Below are 19,385 nucleotides of genomic sequence, written 5' to 3'. Positions count from 1 at the left end.
ACATCCCAGTTTATATACATTATGTATAGTTTATATACACAGTATCTCACACTGAATGCTGACCCCCAAAGCAGCACTGGGCCTGCTTCAGGCCATCCTCACCACAAAGCCCACCCCCACACCCCAGCTGGAAGCTTTTTGACTAAAGAAATGACATACCCCAACTCTACTTGGAGAGAGCCCTGAAAAGGATTACAAAAAAAAAAAAAAAAAAAAATCCAGTTCCGTCTTTGTGCTCACATAGCCTAGGGAAGCCTCCAGGCAGGGACGGCGCCTGAGGCAGCGCCAGAGTGGCCTCAGGACTCCGTGGTGTTGGGCCCATCTGGAGCCTTCCATCCAGAGGCAGAAGCTGGGAGAGTGCCCTGGGGAAGGAAGCACTCTGACCAAGGCTGTGGCTATGCTTTCCCCACCTGGCCGGGCTCCTGATGGGGGCCAAGAACTTCCAGCCTCGAGTCTGTGGGTGGTAGAAATAAGGGGGCTGTGTGGGACATGGACTGTTCCCCCCTCACCCTGCTGAGCCTGGAGGTTGGGGCTCCTTCACCTCGGGCTGGTCGCCTTCCATCTCTGGGCCTCAGTTTCCACATGAGTAACATGGGGTAGAACGTAGGTTGGGCTAGACTCCCTCTAAGGGCCTCTCAAACTCTGTTTCTCTGAATCTATTTGCATCCACCACAAGTTACATAAGACACATACTCACACGTGGCTCAAAGTCTTTGTTCACCTCCAGGGTCCCTGGCCCTTTACTGCTCATCAAAAGAAATTTGGCCCAGGGTGGATGAAGGGGGAAATAAGGCAAAGACAACATTTTCTGAGGAACCAGTAGCTGAACAGCCCTCCATAGCTGCCTTTTGTGTCAGCTTTGGCTGTTGAAGCCGAAGCAGCTGGCAAAGCCCCCGCCATGCAATTCTCCTTCAAACCTCTGTCATCCACTTGCTCACAAATGCCCTCATCCCATTCTCTATGCTAGCTTTGGCCTTCTGGAGAAGCCACATCTGCGTAATTCCAAGGTGTGAATCTAGTTCCACATTCTCTCAAGAGTAAACTGCTTCAATAACTTTGCAGCAACAGGGCTACTTCTTGCTCCCCTCATCACCCCTCTCCCTCCAGGGTTCCTTTTGAGGGGTCTCAATGAATAAAGGAGTTCTGTGCGAATCCTACTTCCCCTCTAATCCCCCCCATATCTGGAGAATAGGGTGGATGTCAGAATGTTCCTTTAGGGGAACAATTAAGAAGCCTTTTCCTTCCTTCATCTCACACCCTTTTGGCTTTAGAACCAGACCTCTCTCAGGTCTTCCCTGCATCCCTGAGAGATCCTGGTAGTACAGAGGTCTTTGTGGTATGGCAGAAAGAGATAAGGAGTCACTTAGTAGCTGCAGGAAGTGGCTAGTTCCTATAACCTGGCTGAAGGGTAACCAGAGGAGGTCCTTGCCCACAGTTGGGGCTCCATACACAATGGTTGATTGGTTTATTGGGTGGATGAAAGAACATGAGGGGCATCCATTCTGTGGGTACTGGAGGCCTGCTGCTTGGACATGGTACCAAGATGATTCTTCTGAACACAAGAGCTCTAAGGCTGATGGGTATTTTCCAAAGAAGTTGCCTACTCTTTTGCCCCAGAGCCCCTGGCAGCCAAGAGAAGAGGCGTTACCATCAAGGAATGAAAACTAGCCTCTTTGGGTTTCTCCCTAGGTCCCTCAAGGATTTGAGCTCCATATTACCATTTTTATTGGTTCTCTCTAGATTCCAAATTCAACACAATGCTGGGGCAGAACAGAATAGCTTTGTAATCAGACCTGGTTGAAAGCCCCAGGTTTGTGACTTAAGCTGGTCAAAGCACTTAACCTCTCTGAGCCTCGTCTAAACAATGGGATTGGTAATATTATCAAAGGAGATATGAGAGAAAGCACTTTACAGACTTTAAGGAGACGTTCTCATCAGATCCTGCTATAACTGAGGACTGTCTAAGGCACTTTATAGGAGCTGGGGCCAAACACATGCCTCAAGTTTGCCTCAGCTGGGGTGGCAAGGCTATCACTAGCAACCAGACGATGGTGGCGTAGCTCACCCCCTCTAGCCCTGACCCTTGAAGGGTCAAGCAGTGTATTTGCTTAGAAAGGGAAGGCACAGCAGAGAAACGAGCACCTCTTGTTCTCGGTGGATTTCAGCTGCCTGAAGGAGCTTATTCCCTCTCTCCTCAGAAGGAAACTTGTTTCAGGAGTAAGAGTAGCAGGTTCTACAAGACTGGCCCTCCCAGCTTTGGGTTAGACTCACCCCCAGACACGACTCGACTAGATGACTATTTGTGTTGCTTAATAAATGGAAAATTTCCTTTGTGCCCAGGTAATCTAAAGAGTATCCCAGACTCACATAAACGCAGGTCCCAGGATAGGCACCTGTCTCAGACAGAGGTAGGCTCTGGGGACGAAGAAAACGGAGGTTCTCGCCAGGCTGGGAAGGGGACAATCGCGGGGGGACCCAAGGAGTCTTCTGAGCTTGGAGCACAGCTGTAAACGAAGTGAAAGACACGTAGCCCCAAGCACGGCCTCTGTTTCTTATGCAGGCAGGTTTCTGGCCATGCCCTGCAATTGCTCCAAGGAAAAGCAAACCTCCTGTCCCCAAAGCCCTGCCAGCTGCCGGGACGCGGCTCAGCGAGAGTGGGAAAACCATCTGGCAGGTTTCTCCCCTGGGCTCTGCCACAAGCGCCTGCCTTTCCCTCCCTGCCCCTCTCTTTAGGTTGCAATGCTCCCCTCCTGCCCCGCCCCCGCCCTGCCCTTCGGGGTCAGAGGCTCGCCCCACAGTCTGGGCTGTACCTTTGCTAATTCTCGCCTGCTGCCTGAGCCCCTCACTTTAGTGCAACAAAATGACACGCGGGACCTCGAGGTTGAAGAGTCATGCCAAAAGCAGTCAACACGGAGCCAAGGAGGAAGCTTCTGCTTCATGTCCTGTTCACTCAAGGTCATTCTGGAAAGTCAAGCAGACCTTGTCATCCTGGAGTCACCAGGGAATAAATAGCACCGGGGCATTTTTCTCTGTGGCTGCTACACCCACACACCTCACTCCACAGCAGCACTTAGGTTCTGGAAGTCCCGGCTCCCTAACCTGGGGTAGGAGCACGGGCAGGGGCAGAACGGGATTGGGGAGCGGGGGGGAATCTAGGATGCAGGGGCCTCGCCCAGCCTGATGGCCCCGAAGAAGGTGGTGTGCTTGCTCATGTTGATGGAGATGTCGGCGTGCACCATCTTCACGGCGATCTTCTGCCGCGCTTTGAGAAGGCAGACGCCCGCCGTGTAACACGTGTTGTAGTTGGTTTTGCCCGTCTCGATGCTGCGGGTGCACTGCAGGAAGGGCTTCTCGTCTACCACCACCTCATAGCTGGCAAAGTCAGTGAAGTTGATGTAGTATACCTGGGGGAGAGGCAACGAGAAGGGATTGGGGGCGAGCAGAAGGAGAGGGTGGGCCCTCCCCGGTGACCAGCAGACGCGACCTGCTCACGCGAGCTGCCACTGCACCTCTTGAAGGCACGCTAGTCGGCCAACAGGACGGGCAGGGCGACAGGCTTATTCGCTGTCCTGCCTCCCCTCCGTTGGGCTCAGGGGGTTAAGCAAACCTCTTTCAACAGCACACGGGTGGGAGACTCTGCAAGAGCCAGAACCATGCCTCATTCACCCCTTTACCTCCCCCAGCGCCCCCTCCCTGCCCCCTGCCCTCCAGCACAGTTCTCGGCACACATTAGGTGCTGGATCAGTGCTACGGACACAAACGAAGGCGAATCAATTTCCAATTTCCAGCCCCAGGGACCATTTGTAGATAAACTTAGCGGTTACTGATTCCCCAGAGAGGGCACAGGAACAATGTGCGATCTCTTCAGTTCTCTCCGTTTACACCCTGCTCCCCTGCGGCTGAATTTCTCTCACTGATTCTCCCAGTGCCCCTTGGCGCTCTCGTCTGATGACTGAGGAAACAGATGCAGAGGGATGGAGAACTATCCTTCACAAATGAGATAAAGAATGTGGAAGGGCAAAACTAACTTCGTGGCCAGAAGGAAGTGCTAAGCTGTGTTCAGTGGCATGATGTCCAGGGCATTTTCCCAGTTTGCGTGGGGTACGAGGCCTGAGGCCACTCCCAGTTCTATACCAGGCCCAGAAAATTAATTTTTCTCTTCTTCACTACCCTTATCCTTCACACCCCACCCCCAGCTTTGATCCCCACCCCCACCAAATGGCACTTAGGACATTGGGATCATAGTGCTGGGGACTGGGACACTCATCTGTTGCCCTAACTCACTTTATGGAAGGCTGTTCCCACCACAGCCTGTTCAGGAGGCCACAGTGTTTTCAGGCGCCATACAGTTTCTTGGGTCAGGACCCAAGCTGTGCCAGGATGCTCAGTAGGCTCAGCAAATGCTCGTGAACCCACCTTCTCTGGCCACTCTCCTGGGAGACCCTTCTGCCGGCTCCAGCGTCTTTCTGTCCATCCACCTGCTTGCTGCCCGCCCCTCAGAGGCCCCGGCCTCAAGGCTCGCCCACCGCTAGCTCTGAGGAGACACCCCATTGGAGACAAACAACAGGGGTGGAAGTGGATGGGCACTGGTCGACCTGGGGAGTGGGCCCTGGGCCAGGATGAGGACAAAAACAGAGGGCGAAAAGGGCTTGAAGAACGACAGCAGGGGGAAGGCAAGAATGACAGAGAAGCAGAAAGGTAGAGAAACAAATGGGAGAAAGAAGAAGGAAAGACAGAAATCTTTTTGAGGTGGAGAGAAGGTCCGGAGGGGCACTCTCAGTCTTCATTATAAAGCCAGTAGTGTGGGAGGAAGGGGTCCTCAGCAGCCCTGGAGCTGACTTGCAAAGAATATATACTAAGGCAGAGTTCAAGTTTGGCAGTAGAACCAAACAACTCAGTGGGGAAACTAGGGCCTGGGGCTCCGTAGGAGGGAATCAGATGGCAGGGCGTGGGATGGGCCTCTTTTCAGTTTTTCAATCATATCTGGCCAGGAAAAAACCCCAGACAGCCCCCTCTCTTTTTCCTCCCTCTTTTCAACTCCCTCCCAGTGCGCCCTCCCCGCTCCCCTCCCCCCGCAAAGCTGGACGTTAGCCATTGGCTGGGCTGGGCTGGCTCCACAGTGCCCCCCTGTGGCCTGCACGAGATCTGCATTCTGGATATAAGAAGAGTTAGGCCTGAGACCGTACTCACTTCTACCTGACTATAGATGAAGTAGGTGCCGTCCACCAGTACCTCCAACTCCCCACTGCGGGGGTGTAGCTTAAACACCTTGGGGTTCATGGTGATGCGAGACCAATCATTGAGCACTCCACCTGAAAGATCTCAGTATGAGAGAAGGGCAGTCACTCAGTACATGTCAGAACTATCTGGGCAATAAACACAAGAAATATCAAGCCATACACAACCCCCAGCCCCATCCCAACACAACCTGGATAGCCCAGGATGCCAAGCTTTAAGAACAGCATCTGGAAGCAGAGAAAGCAGTCTGTTTGTAAAGTGGCAGCTAGGCCTGCCTCAGGCCCGTGGGGTCTGCCTGTCCTTCTGCTTCTCTCCTTTCCTGACCCCTCTGTCTGGAACGATATTTAACCAGCACCTTCTAGCTGGAATTGGGGGGGAGGTAAGAAGAGGGCGGGCACGCTGCCCTATTTTCTTTGTTGTTCTGGGGCCTGCACAGGCAAAATCCAGACACTGAGGGGCAGGCTAGGTCTTATTATTCCATTTCATCTCACCAGCTATAGCTCCTGAATCCCTCTCCTGTCTTATAGGTTCATGGGTTTTCTCCTTGTCCTTAAGAGATTCCTTTCTATAGTACCTCCACACCCACTCCTTTCTGGAAAGCCTCGCTGGGCCCCCAGGAAACCACTCAGACCAAGGAACTGTCTACCCGGAGAACCTTAGGGACCAGGTGTGAGTCAGACTTCATGGCAGCCGGAGCAAGTGACCACCAGTAATAAAGCCCGGTAGGGGAGAGGGATTCTTATGAGAGTGAGGGATAGACCGCAACGCAGCACTAGAACCAACCAAAGGGATGGAGAGGGTGTCTGGCCACTGAGGCACCCCAGCAAAGCATGTCTCTCAGTAATACCCCATATGGGGTGGAGGGTCAGTCACTCCACCTTGGCTGGGTGGTGGCGGCTGGCTGATGGAGGAGTAAAAGCTTCCCTTTCCACCTTGCAGCAAGGGGGATGTTCCTTCCCACCTCAAGAGGAGGGAGTCCAGGCCTAAGGAGCCTTCTCGCCTCAAAACCATCCATTCCTATTTCAAGAAAATATGTTTTGAAAGTCCATCCTTGGCTAGCCTCAGGAGGTCTGCCTTTCTGAGGTGTAAGGAAACTGGTCTTCTAGAAAAGGTGCCCGTCTTCCCTTAAGGTGGTAAGCAGATGGGATAGGAGTTTGGAGGAGATGCCCTGGCTCTGCCCCTCACGGAGGACCGCTCTGCATGGTATCTTGCTACCCCTGATGCCCTCACTCTTTATTTTAAATTTTAATTTATTTATTTTTGGCTGTGTTGGGTCTTTGTTGCTGCGCACGAGCTTTCTCTAGTTGTGGTGAGCAGGGGCTGCTCTTTTTTGTGTTGCGGTGCGCGGGCTTCTCATTGCGGTGGCTTCTCTTGTTGCGGAGCACGGGCTCTAGGCACACAGGCTTCAGCAGTTGTGGCGCACGGGCTTCGTTGCTCCACAGCATGTGGGATCTTCCCGGACCAGGGCTCGAACCCATGTCCCCTGCATTGGCAGGCGGATTTTTAACCACTGAGCCACCAGGGAAGCCCTGATGCTCTCACTCTTGCTTCTGTTGGAACTAAAGATCAGCATAGACTACTACTGGGGATTGGCCCAGAAGGGTTGGAACCAGTCTTGTTATGTGGTGGGAGCAAAATCAGTAGCTTCTGGCATAACATTGAGGCCACCCATCGAGACACCCAAACAAATCTATTTCCTGCCTGTCTCACCCTTCTCTGGACAGATGGTGATCATGGCCCATCCAGGGCCCTGGGGCCCAAGGTACTTGGTCCCAGCAAGACTGCTTAGGTTTTGGTGCTATTCTGTTCCTACTTATATTTCTGAGGTGATTGAGTCAGGCATTCTGGTGGCACTCCAGGATGTAGCCAAGCCCGATCATTAAGGAAGCGGAGCACAGCCAGTTCAGGACTGACTGGGCTCTTAGAAGCTGTCCCCATGCAGCAGGTTTCTGAACCTTCATTTACTGTTTCTGTACTCACAGCCCCTCCCAGTAAGCGTCTGGCATCTTGGCTGGCTTGCTGCTTCCCGAGGCTCCTGGGGGTTCATGCATTTTAGGCTTTGTGCACCCTGGGGACTGGACATTATCTCAAAGCGCTGTTCTTTAATGAACGTTCATGTCTCTTTGAGGAAGAAAATGAAGCTAATCATTCAGTGGAGTATACACACACATCTCTGAAGTGGCATAGTGCGGTGGAGAGAGTCAAACAGATGTGGTTTTGAATCCCAGCTCCTACACTTAACGGAAACCTTGGGCCAGTTAATTAACCTCTCTGAGCTTCAGTTTCTGTCTCTGTGAAAAGGAGCTAATGCCTACCTTTGTCGTGAGGATCAAATCAAATCAAAGACAAAGAAAGTATGCTGAAAACTCTAAAGTACCATACAGATATAAGGCAGTAGATTTAGTATGGTGTTGTCCAATTTGTCTGGCACTCTTTCCCCACCTTTTAAATGCAGGGATTACACTAAATTAGGGTTTCTAACCTCCTGAAATCCACCCCCCTTTTCATAGACACTAGCATCTCATACTCCCTGGAGAGTCTAACATGCCCCCCACTTCCCTGAGAGAAATGCCTCCTCCACCCACTTTCTGTGTAGACCCATCAGACAAGAAAGATTCGATTTTATGTCGTTCTACTTTCTCTAATTTGTACTGTGAAAATGGTGATGAAACTACACATATCCCCAAGGGTGACTCTGATTCAGCCTCCACCTCCCAAGAATCCCTGGTTTAGACAACGTCTCAAGTCCCTTTCAGTTTCCTCATCAGCGATTCTAAATGCAATTTGTAGTAACCTTAGGGCAAGCAATTACTCAGGACAGCCAGCAGAGGGCAAAATGGAGTAGAGAATGGCCCCTAATGTCAAGGGTATCTCAGGGGCCTGGGAGGAACAAGGCTGGGTGACTATTTGAAGGCTGGGGGTAAGGGGAGGAGAAACTCTCCTTAGGGAGAGAGCCTACTTTGACTCTTACCATTCTTGACTTGGATTGCTGACCCTTGGCCCTGTAGATGCACCACGGCTGGCTGGGAGGATAAGAAGGACAGAGAGAGTAGTCACCGTGAGAAATGGATGCTTGCTCAGCCACCGGTTGCCAGGATTCCACCTCTGGTTTCTAGTCTTCATTTGTATCCCAATTCTGATCCCTCTCCCCTTTCTTGGGATGCGAGTGGCCACATTTCTACTAGAGGGTAATATGATTTTGTAGCTCTGCCACTTCATAGCTGTGTGACCTCAGCCAAATGTAATGTCTCTGAGCCTCATTTCGCTAACTGTTAAACGGGGATCATGAGAATCTCTGTCTGACCTCTCTCACAGGGATGTCTGAAGATCAACTGAGGTGACGAATATAAAATGCCCTGCAAGCCATCAAGCACCGTGCAACTGTGTAGATTGATCGCCGTGACCAAACAGCTGTAGTGAGGGAGGCTGAGATGAGACAAGGCGAGGTGGCGGAACCTGCCAGTAGAGACGGATCAGGAAGCTCAGAGACTAGGGAGGAGCCCTTCAGGCCATGAAGGCAGAAGTCTAGGCTGGGCTTGACCCAGAGCTGGTTGGCTGATTTTCAAGGACATACTCTTAAACTTCTAAGCTGCTGATGTCAGGTGGTCTGAGGGCCGACAAGGTGTCTGGGGTGGCCGGGGAGGCAGAGATCCAGGTGAATAGGCCTGACTGGCAGCTGACTATTGGGTTTGGCAATGGTGACCCTCTGTCTCCTGGGGAATGGGGGAAAATGGCCATGACAAGACTCCGTTCCCTTGCTAAAGGCGGGCCCTGGGGCAAAGCTTTTCTATTCATAGAGATGGAGGAGGCTGTGAATGAAGAACCTCAGAACCTCCAGGGTCTCCTCACAAGATAAAGCCTCAGCAAATTTAATAGGGAGCAAACTCAAGGGTGGCTCTAGCCTGTGGTCTTCCCTCCTCTCCAGCAAGAGAGCAATTCCCAGCCAACCTGGTTTTCTCGAGTTCCAGCTTTATCAGCAGCACCTGCAAAACAGGACAGGCCAGTCAGAGGGAGTGCTCTTTCTACTTCCTTTACTCCTCACCTAGGCAGCCAGTGGCACTGAGCTTTTGCTCCCTGTAGTGAAGCCCTGTCTGAGTGTTATTTTCCAGGGCTCAGAAATGGAGGGAGAGTTAGGGTGTGATGCAGCGCACAGGGGTAGGAGAGGACACCCCTTCCTTCTCTTACTTGCTCCCGACCTGCATCTTCAGTGGGCCTAGCAACCAGCAGGGAAACTGGCCTCTCACCAACGCTGGTCTAAGGGAAGTGCCACCGAGCACCTATGGAGACAGAGGAGAGTGTCTTCCTGCCACCACGTGACCCCGAGACGACGGCGCTTGCTTCTTTAACCTTTTGCTCCCTTCCTATTAATTTTCTTCACAGAACGCATTGCCATTTGTAAATATCTTGCTTCTTTAATTGTCTCTCTCCTCCTGTAGGACATAAATTCCACAAGACCACTTATCAATATATCTCTTGCACATAGAAAGTGCTCAATTAATATTTGTGGAAAGATTGGATGAAAAAAAAAACCCCTAACTGCATCTCTTGGGGCCACGGTGACACTAATTAGCCCTGTTTGAACTATGAGTCAAAGAATCTGAGTCTTGTGGCGGTAAAGACCCAGAGAAATCAGCCGTAAAGACTCCATTTCTGTAAAGCCCCAAGATACAAGAGGGGAACAGGAGAAGGAAATAACAACTGACCTAAGCCCAGATAGTCTGACTCCTGTCAACTTCAATTAGGCAGGTTTGGATCTGGATCTATATCTTTTGGATGCCCTTCTGGGCCCAAAGGGAAAGATGCAAAGAGATTAAATGCTCTTCAAACGGGCAATGTGGTGGGGGGAAGGATATAGTGCAAAAAGCACTTGGTTCCTCAGCAAGTTGGTCTTGGTGCCTGTGTCTGCCTCTTCTACAGCCTGAGTGATTCATAGGTTGCCAACTCCTTGACCGTCAGTGACTACTTGTCTACCTCTGTGGGAAAGACATTTCAGAGTTCAAGGAATGAGACTGCTCTAGGGCTTGTCATTCTGCCCAGTCCCCAGCATTCCTCCTCATAGCCTATTTCTAATGAAACATCAGTAAGTGAAACTGAATGCTGGGAATCAGAGCAGACCAAATCCATCCCCTGTGGAAACTCCGGTGAACCTTAAGGCCTCTATCTCTGGCTCATGAGTTTACAGAGAGGCCTAGAGTCAGGGAGGGCTTATGACGGAAGGCTTGAGACAGGTCAGGAACAGGTGTCTCTTCCTTGACAAGCTGGTATAAATAAGAAGTTAGAGCAGGGCTTGTTCAATTCCCAGCTCTCTACTGAGCTAGGAGACCTGCATTTCTTACTGCACACCACTGCACACCACCATTTGAAAATGCTCTTGGGATCACCCACTCTTGCTCTATTAGAGAACTTTTAAGGAGCCTAGGAGGGTGGAGAGATGGAAGAACTCACCAGAAGGTCCCTGGAGACCAGGGGGTCCTTGAGGACCAGGAGGACCTGGAGGGCCGGGTGGTCCCATAACAGTTGTTCCTGGAATTCCAGGAATCCCTGGAATCCCTGGGGGTCCTTGGGGTCCTGGAGGTCCTGGAGGTCCTGGGGGGCCATTGGGCCCAGGAGGTCCTGCCTTCTTTCCTGAAAGACAAGATTAGGTATTACATTTGTAGTTATTGACTGAGAATGTACTGTCAGGAGTTCCTCAGCCTTCTAATGACACAAAGTCGGCCCTCTGGGAGTTCCTGCTCTTAAAAAGGTGGATACTTTTATCATACGTGATACACACACACAACACACACACACACACACACACACACACACACACACACACTCCCTACCCTGTTTCATGAATAATCATTTACAGGTTGGGTTTGAAGATATAATGGCCCTCAAGGAGCTCAGTCTAGTGGGGAAACAGACACAGTCACACGATAGTAGAAGTGCTGCATTAGTGGTAGGGACAAAATGCTGGAGAGGTCAGGGAAGGCTTCAAAAAGGAGGTTACAGTTCGGCTAAGTCCAAAGGATCAGAGTTGCCAAGTGGCTAGACCTATGGGTCACTTTTTAGAATTGAGAACTGGGCTATTGTTGAGGAGTGTGGCTTTCACATTTACTGTCCAGGCCTGACCTTAGGAAGAATATCGGCTCCAGGAAGGTTTCCTATAGGAGTCGGGATGTACAGGGACTTGGGCTTGGGATGGAGGTGGGAATGTGGGATTGGAAGGAGTCTGGGAGATGAGAGGTGGGGGAGGGGAGGGTGAGGGAGGGAAGGGGGGAAGAGAGAGAGAGAGAGAGAGAGAGAGAGAGGGCTCGAGCACCATAAGGAAAGAAGGGGCAGTGGAGAGCACAGAGCTGAGCTGAGGAGGAAGCAGCAGGCAGGTTTTTGCTTTCTCAGCTGACCCCTCTAAACCCTAGTTTTAAAGATCTCTGGGAAAGGAAATTCTTCAAACTCCCTTGGTAGCATGTTCCAATGTTTATTACCCCCTCACTGTTAGGAAGTTCTTCTGTATATTGAACTGAAATTCCTCCTGTGGCAGTTTAAGCTCTTATTCTATTGTTCGTATAGATAGAGAAGAATAGCTACCATCACGCACACAATAACCCTCATGTGCTCAAAGACATTAAGTCATCTATCAACCTCTATTTTTATAGGCTAAATAATCTGGCTTCCCAAAGTCTTTTCTCAGAGGCCCTATTCTTGAATGTATTATTATTATTACTTTTTTCCTTCTTTTTTGTGGTACGCGGGCCTCTCACTGTTGTGGCCTCTCCCGTTGCAGAGCACAGGCTCCGGACACGCAAGCTCAGCTGCCATGGCTCACGGGCCCAGCCGCTCCGCGGCATGCGGGACCTTCCCGGACCGGGGCACAAACCCGTGTCCCCTGCATTGGCAGGCGGACTCTCAACAACTGTGCCACCAGGGAAGCCCTTGAATGTATTATTAATCAAGCCACCAGATCCTCCCCGTTTCCTCCTCGCTATCCTTTCAGAGCACTCTCAGCCTTCTTATTCCATATTCCAGTCCTTCCCACATCCCCGCCAGAATGTAGCTATGTTAACAGAGTCATAACTGTGGTTTTGAACCAAAACCTCCAGTTCCTCCTGTTTAACCTCTTCTGCTCCATGCAGTCCAATTCAAGCACTGCAGGTGGTCACAGGTGGGTGACTGCTTCCTCCCTTCCCCGCTTTTTCACAATCTTGTGGAAGTCTCAGGAATGGGAGCCTTTCCCCAGACTCCATCATGGTGTCTTCACCTGTGATTCTTTCTTCCTTTTCAAATATAACCCCGTCAAGTCTCATTTAAATACCTCCTTCCTGACTCTGCCTCCTGGCTCCCTGGGCTCTCAGGGAGGAGAATCCTGTTCTGATTTATCAGGTCCTCTTTTAAGAAGAATGCCGCGTGCTCAAGAAACCCAATCCTCATGGCAATGCCACTCAAGAGGTCGCTTGTCCATGTCTAGCCACATCTGCATTTGCAATGAAACAACACGGTCATTGCGGGGCCCCTTCCCCAGGGAGGAAAGTAAGGAAGGTCCATAGAGCTTCTCTCGCACGGAGAGACAGGAGTCTTAGCGTTTTCCCTGCACTTAGCAGCAGAAGACTGAATCTGCCCAGTTTCGAGATCTAGCAAATTTTAAGATGCCGAACAGGAAAGCCATCTCCCTTCAGATTTGGGCAGCTTCCAAGTCAGGCTTATTCAGCGCCCAAGTTTCAATTCTGGCTAGCGTAGTGGAGAAAACAAGGAATCTGTAGTCAAGAGATAAGGCTGTAAGCCTCAGCTCTGCCACGGACATATACTTCGGGTAAATCCCTTCCTCTCCTTGAGCCTTAGTTTCTCCATTGGTAAAACGAGGAGCTTGGCCTCAATGATTTCTCTAGGTTTCCTCCCAAGACTGAGGTTCCATAAGGAGGACTGACTTACCCCTGGCAGTCAGGAAACTTCCCTAGCCTGGTTATAAAGTCTGCTTCTCTCTCACTCTTCTCTGAGTAGCACAGACACAGGGGATGGTGCATAGTAGGCTGTCCTCTGTCCCAGAATGTCCAGGACTAACAGTGATTTTTGAGCTAGAGGGGCTTCTGTGGGTAGTGTGAACTTTAGTGTCAAGACTGAGTCTCCTGTGATTGTTAATGTAATTTTGGAAGAATTAGAGCCAGAAACTCCTGCAGTGAAAGTGAATAATGGTTGCAGTGTAAACAGAGAATGTTCACTTATAAAAATGCTAGAAGGCATCTGAGAACAAGCTCCTGCTGGGATCTAGTTCTGCAGCTGGTCCTCTTTGCTCCTCTGCAACCAGGTTTAAGTAACTGTGCTTCTCATCCTTGCATCCTTACAGAAAGTTGGCCCACAGAGGAGCATGTACAAAACGGCCCCTGGACCAAGAAGATGACTTTAGAGGACTGTATTCCTTCTCTGGATTTCCTTACTTTAACAGAGCACCTCACGATACAAAAGCCCAGAGACTTTTGTACTTATCAAGTTACCCTGTGTAGCCTTAGATGCAAGAATACACACGTTCTTTTAGTGAAGCTCAAATTGTTGAAAGAATGAACTGAAAGCAAGAGATGGGGAGGGGGGAGAGAGAGAGAGAGAGAGAGAGAGAGAGAGAGAGAGAGAGAGAGAGAGAGAGAGAGAGAGAAAGTTATGGGAGGGGGAAAATTCCATTAAAGGATGGAAATTAAATGAACAACTCAATTACCTCTTCAGGCATGTGTCTATTCACCGTGTCCAAGGAAATCAGTATTAAATGGCTTCTAAATCACTTTCAGCCAAGGCAAATGTTTAAAGCCTATGTGCATTCTCTTCCCAATAGTGGCCCACATACAAGGTAGCAGTGCTGGGCAGTGATCCAAGTCACTGCCAGAGGCACTGGGATCTCTTGAGTTTGTAATTTCAGAGCTTCTCGCCTAGAAAGCTGCCTTCCATTACCACCAGCAAGTGTGTTCTCTCGGTGCTCACCCCTTGGATGACACTTCAAATGGGTGCTGCTCCCCACCACACACATGCCCTATATTTGGGTAAATCACTAGCCTACTTGCTGTTCCCCCAGACATGACATGTTCTTTCATGCCTCTGAGAGATTTCAGTATGTAGTTTTCTTTGCTGGAATATTCTTCCCCTTCTTTTTTCCTCATCCTTCAAAGTCTAGGTTAGATAATGTTTTCTCTAAGATGTGGGACCAAGCATGGGAAGCTCATGCTTCTATAATTGCACTTTTTAAAATACTGTACTTCAATTATTTGTGTGTGCTTCCATGACTCCAACTATACCGGGAGATTTTGGAGGGCAGGAACCATTTTTCTTCATCTCTGTATCTCTCTTCCTGACAATTACAAGATGCTTATTCACTGTCTGGTGAATGAGTGAGTGGAAAAAAAAACTTAGTAGCTGTCATTAGAAAGTGCTCTCAAGTCTACCTATTAAGAAAGAAAGGAAGGGGACTTCCCTGGTGGTGCAGTGGTTAAGAATCCACCTGCCAGTGCAAGGGACACAGGTTCGATCCCTGGTCCGGGAAGGTCCCACATGCCACGGAGCAACTAAGCCAGTGCACCACAACTACTGAGCCCGCGTGCCACAACTACTGAAGCCTACGTGTCACAGCTACTGAAGCCCGCATGCCTAGAGCCCATGCTCTGCAACAAGAGAAGCCACTGCAGTAAGAGGTACACGCACTGCAACGAAGAACAGCCCCCGCTCGCTGCAATTAGAGAAAGCCTGCGTGCAGCAACGAAGACCCAATGCAGCCAGAAATAAATAAATAAATAAATTTATTAAAAAGAAAGAAAGAAAGGAAGGAAGTCATCCCTGGGCTTGTGCTAGGAGCAGAGGGTGTCCTTGTCCAGGCCAGGGGAGCTTTCTAGGTTTGTTAAAATTTCTGTCTTAAAGGGATGCGATAAGAACGGAAAACTACACACTTGAATGTCAAATTTGGGCTTCCCTGGTGGCGCAGTGTTTAAGAATCCGCCTGCCAATGCAGGGGACACGGGTTCGAACCCTGGTCCGGGAAGTTCCCACATGTCGCGGAGCAACTAAGTCCCGTGCGCCACAACTACTGAGCCTGCGCTCTAGATCCCGCAAGCCACAACTACTGAAGCCCGCGTGCCTAGAGCCCATGCTCCGCAACAAGAGAAGCCACCTCAATGAGAAACCCGTGCACCGCAAGGAAGAGTAGCCCCCACTCGCTGCAACTAGAGAAAGCCCGTGCGCAGCAACAAAGACCCAACACAGCCAAAAATAAATAAATAAATAAATTTATTTTTTAAAAAGTCACATTTACTTTCTTAAAAGACAGAATAGATTGGTGAATGCCCAGGCTCCACAAAGAAAGGTTTCCTCACTGACTCCAGTTCTCTGGCTATTTTCCAATTTTGCTCAGCTCAGGTCCTTAGGGGCCAGGCCATTCTTCAGCTTCTTTACAACAGGAACACAGGTTTCCCATGTGGGCCATGGCATCTCAAGCCACCAGAGTACCCTAGTACTCAGAGAAGTGGCAGGAGGCAGCTGAAGCCAGTCTTTCGGGCCTCGTCTGGGACTGATAATCTACTCTGTAAAGCTCCGGAAATGTTAACAGACAGAATCATTTCGCTTAGAGCATTTTAATGAAAACTCATGAATTTCACTCTATTTTCCTCCCAGGTCAGAGCACAGAAAAAAATAGGTACTTAAAACTCGTTCGTGGTTGGTTCTTTTAGTCCTAAGGAGTGGACCACACTGCCTGGTCCTGTCTTTTGGAACCTGTTCTGTCTTTGGTTTCTCCTCTTCAGGCAGGCAAGCACTTATACAAACTCGTGGGCCATTCCCATTGCAAGTACACTGGAGACTTACAGACCCAACAACGGCACAATGGATCCACTCAACTAGGAGATTCTTGGAAAAGACTAAATGATCAGGGTTCTACTACAGCTGAGGTTTTCCATCACAGAGAAAATGATATTGAAACCCCAGAGCAAGAAATACCTTCCCTGACTATCTGAGAAATAGGAGAGGGATAGCTTTTAGGCCAAAAAATAGGGTACTGACATCTCTCAAGAGGTAGTATACTTAGTCCCTACAAGCAGTCTCAGGACTTCATTCATACCTGGCCACTGATTTGATAAAGGAGGGGAAAAAAAGGAGAAAGGAGAAGGGCAGGGGAAAGAGTAAGGAAGAATGAAGGAAAGAGATGTAAACTGAATTGTATGGAAGAGGGAACAAGAAAGAGAAGCAAAAACAACTTTCGCATGTTGCTAGGAAGCAATTCTATCTTTCACGGATCATCACTGGAAAATGATATATATTTCTTATTCCTTGGAAGCTACAATACTCAAGAAGGTCACACGTGATTGAGTAAAACAATGGACAACCAGCGTTGAACGAATATAGAAATCCTTCTCCCTTGATTTTTTCTTCTAATTTTAGAAAAACCATGACAGCAATTTTACAAAATCAGGAGCTTGACTTACCCTTTTTCTTGTTTTTAACTGGACCTGTTAAAAAGAGAAAATGGAAAACTAAGTCACTGGAAATTAACATAAGGTGTTTATTCTTCAAGACAGTCACAGGAGGAATCCCCAAGACACTGCAAATTTGAGGGAGCCCCATGCTAAGGGTCAGGTTATTGGCAAGGTATCACCCAACTATCAAACCTCCCCAATCTGTCTCTGACTGTTGTAATGATAAAGTTACAAGGAAGATTCTTCCCTAGGAAGAAAAATCTTTCAGGCTTAGTCTTTGGAGTGAGGGAATGGGTACTTCGCCATAAAGATGAAATGCCCAGAAATGCAGAACTCAACAACCTTAGGACGGCATTCCATTAATTATGCAAGTCCTGAGATTGAAGAGTCACGCGTTCAGGTCAGGAAGTGATGTGAAGTCTCATGTGTTGAAGCTGGAAGGAGAAAAGGGTCATTTTCATGGAAGGAGCAGAGCAGCGGCAGTTTACTTTTTAGTCACTTCCTTATCGTTATTCAAATTGTTAGTTATTAAAACGGTGCAACCATAATACATTCATCTGGGGGCCACATGCACTCCCACTGTAATTTAACGTAAGTTAACAGACACTTTAAAAGAAGTGCCAACAGTTTCATCGACAATGAAATCACAAGCATTTTCTGGGGAATTACTTCTAAAGAAAACATTTCTAATCAATTGAGGGCACTCAGAAAACCCAAGGCTTTTCTCACATAGTTAGGTAACAATCACTCCTCAGACATACACAATTTAGGTGTCTGCCAGACATGCAGGCATGTTTTTCCCTACTGGGGACTCAATTCACTTCATTCTGTAGGTGGATTTGATTTTCTTTAGGCGCACATATTTAAAACTCTGTTCCAAACTCCCATGAAGACCCTACTGGACAACAATAAACCCCTGTCAGTGCCCTCAGGAGCTCACAAAAAGACCAGCATTTGTATACTGTTTTTTTTGCGGTACGCGGGCCTCTCACTGTTGTGGCCTCTCCCGTTGCGGAGCACAGGCTCCGGACGTGCAGGCTCAGCGGCCATGGCTCACGGGCCCAGCCGCTCCGCGGCATGTGGGATCTTCCCGGACCGGGACGCGAACCCGTGTCCCCTGCATCGGCAGGCGGACTCTCAACCACTGCGCCACCAGGGAAGCCCCTGTATACTCTTTTATAGACTAAAAAAATCTATTTCCATCTATCATCTCATTTTATTCTTGCAACAAGCTTGGAATGGTCTTTACCTATAAGAGCAGGCTCTATCAAAGATTCTGTCTGAGCAGACTTCAATCAGAAGTCAGTGAAGTCTCTAACTTGGAGGGCTGCCAGCGTGGCCATCAGAGCTTGCACAGGTCCCTCGAAAACCAATGTCTGTGTAGACTTCCCTGGCAAAGTAATTTCACGTGCAACAGTAGGTATTATTATGCGCAGGGGATGTTTATGGTTGGGTTAAGCAACCTGCTGCACTTAAGGTCATGATCCTCCACTCTTTTATCCTCATTTTTTTCTCTCTTTCTCTCCTCCCAGTTCTTGGTCTTCTTTCTTTTCTGCCTATCTTGCATGTTTTTAACAACATTGAGAGCTCCTGAGAATGTACACAGAGGTTCTGGCAAGGAAGCACAGCTACACAGATACTACTGACTAAGAGACAGCCTGAGAAGGGCCACCTCCTTGAACCAGAAAGCTGTCTGGGGAAGGATTTACACAGAAAGGCCTATAACCCCATCAACCAGCTACCAGCCAACCAGTCAGCCACCTCAGCCTGGGAAAGCAGTGAGATGACAGCCATTGCAGCCACTGGCCTCACAGACAGATTGTGTTAGCCCTGGCCAAGTTGCTGACCATTTCAGCTGGTTAAAGGGTAAGTACTATTACATCAGACTTCAAAGCAGGCTTTGAGGAAATCAGACGATCACCATGCACCTAGTCCTTATTGAGCACACCTAGGGAAGGCACAGTAAATAATGAAACACAACTCTATCCTCAGAGAACTTACAGTTGAATAGGAAAGTACTTAAGGGGGGAGACTTAAGGAATTATACTGGCTAGTTGAGGAAAAATAAATTCCTGGAGGAAGTCTGACCTATATCTACAAGGGAAGTTTGACCTATATGTACAAGGGAAAAGAGGGAAAGGGAAGTTAAAAATTTTTCATTAACTTTTATGAGATGGATGGACCTAGAGTCTGTCATACAGAGTGAAGTAAGTCAGAAAAGGAAAACAAATACCATATGCTAACACATATATATGGAGTCTAAACAAAAAATGGTTCTGATGAACCTAGGGGCAGGACAGGAATAAAGACGCAAACGTAGATAATGGACTTGAGGACACGGGGAGGGGAAAGGGTAAGCTGGGATGAAGTTGGAGAGTGGCATGGACATATATACACTACCAAATGTAAAACAGATAGCTAGTGGGAAGCAGCCGCATAGCACAGGGAGATCAGCTCGGTGCTTTGTGACCACCTAGAGGGGTGGGATAGGGAGGGTGGGAGGGAGACGCAGAGGGAGGGGATATGGGGATATATGTATACGTATAGCGGACTTACTTTGTTATACAGCAGAAACTAACACACCATTGTAAAGCAATTATACTGCAATAAAGATGTTAAAAAAATTTTGTTAACTTTTATTATTTTTATACCAGAAATACTACTCATTATACATACTTAAATGCATGCACGCCTACATACATAGAAAAGGGGAACAAAAAGGAAAAAAAT

General features: G+C 48.9%; 1 protein-coding gene across 4 annotated transcripts in view; it reads right to left on the bottom strand.

The window, feature by feature from the left end:
- Nucleotides 1-3,152: 3,152 nt before the first annotated feature.
- The window catches only part of EDA (ectodysplasin A), a 379,926-nt gene continuing 363,693 nt past the window's right edge, over nucleotides 3,153-19,385 (bottom strand). The window contains exons 3-8 of one of the 4 annotated variants that reach the window (XM_065900795.1): nucleotides 16,665-16,688; nucleotides 10,684-10,863; nucleotides 9,187-9,221; nucleotides 8,210-8,261; nucleotides 5,191-5,321; nucleotides 3,153-3,404 (exon numbers count right to left, since the gene is read on the bottom strand). In XM_065900795.1, the coding sequence (XP_065756867.1) occupies nucleotides 3,153-3,404; nucleotides 5,191-5,321; nucleotides 8,210-8,261; nucleotides 9,187-9,221; nucleotides 10,684-10,863; nucleotides 16,665-16,688 (674 nt within the window). The remainder of the gene's footprint in view (nucleotides 3,405-5,190; nucleotides 5,322-8,209; nucleotides 8,262-9,186; nucleotides 9,222-10,683; nucleotides 10,864-16,664; nucleotides 16,689-19,385) is intronic. The other 3 variants (XM_065900796.1, XM_065900798.1, XM_065900799.1) reach the window with 3 other exon arrangements.

This window comes from Phocoena phocoena, chromosome X (genome assembly GCF_963924675.1).
Source record: "Phocoena phocoena chromosome X, mPhoPho1.1, whole genome shotgun sequence".
NCBI lineage: Eukaryota > Metazoa > Chordata > Mammalia > Artiodactyla > Phocoenidae > Phocoena > Phocoena phocoena.
This window is presented reverse-complemented; position numbering and strand designations above follow the sequence as displayed.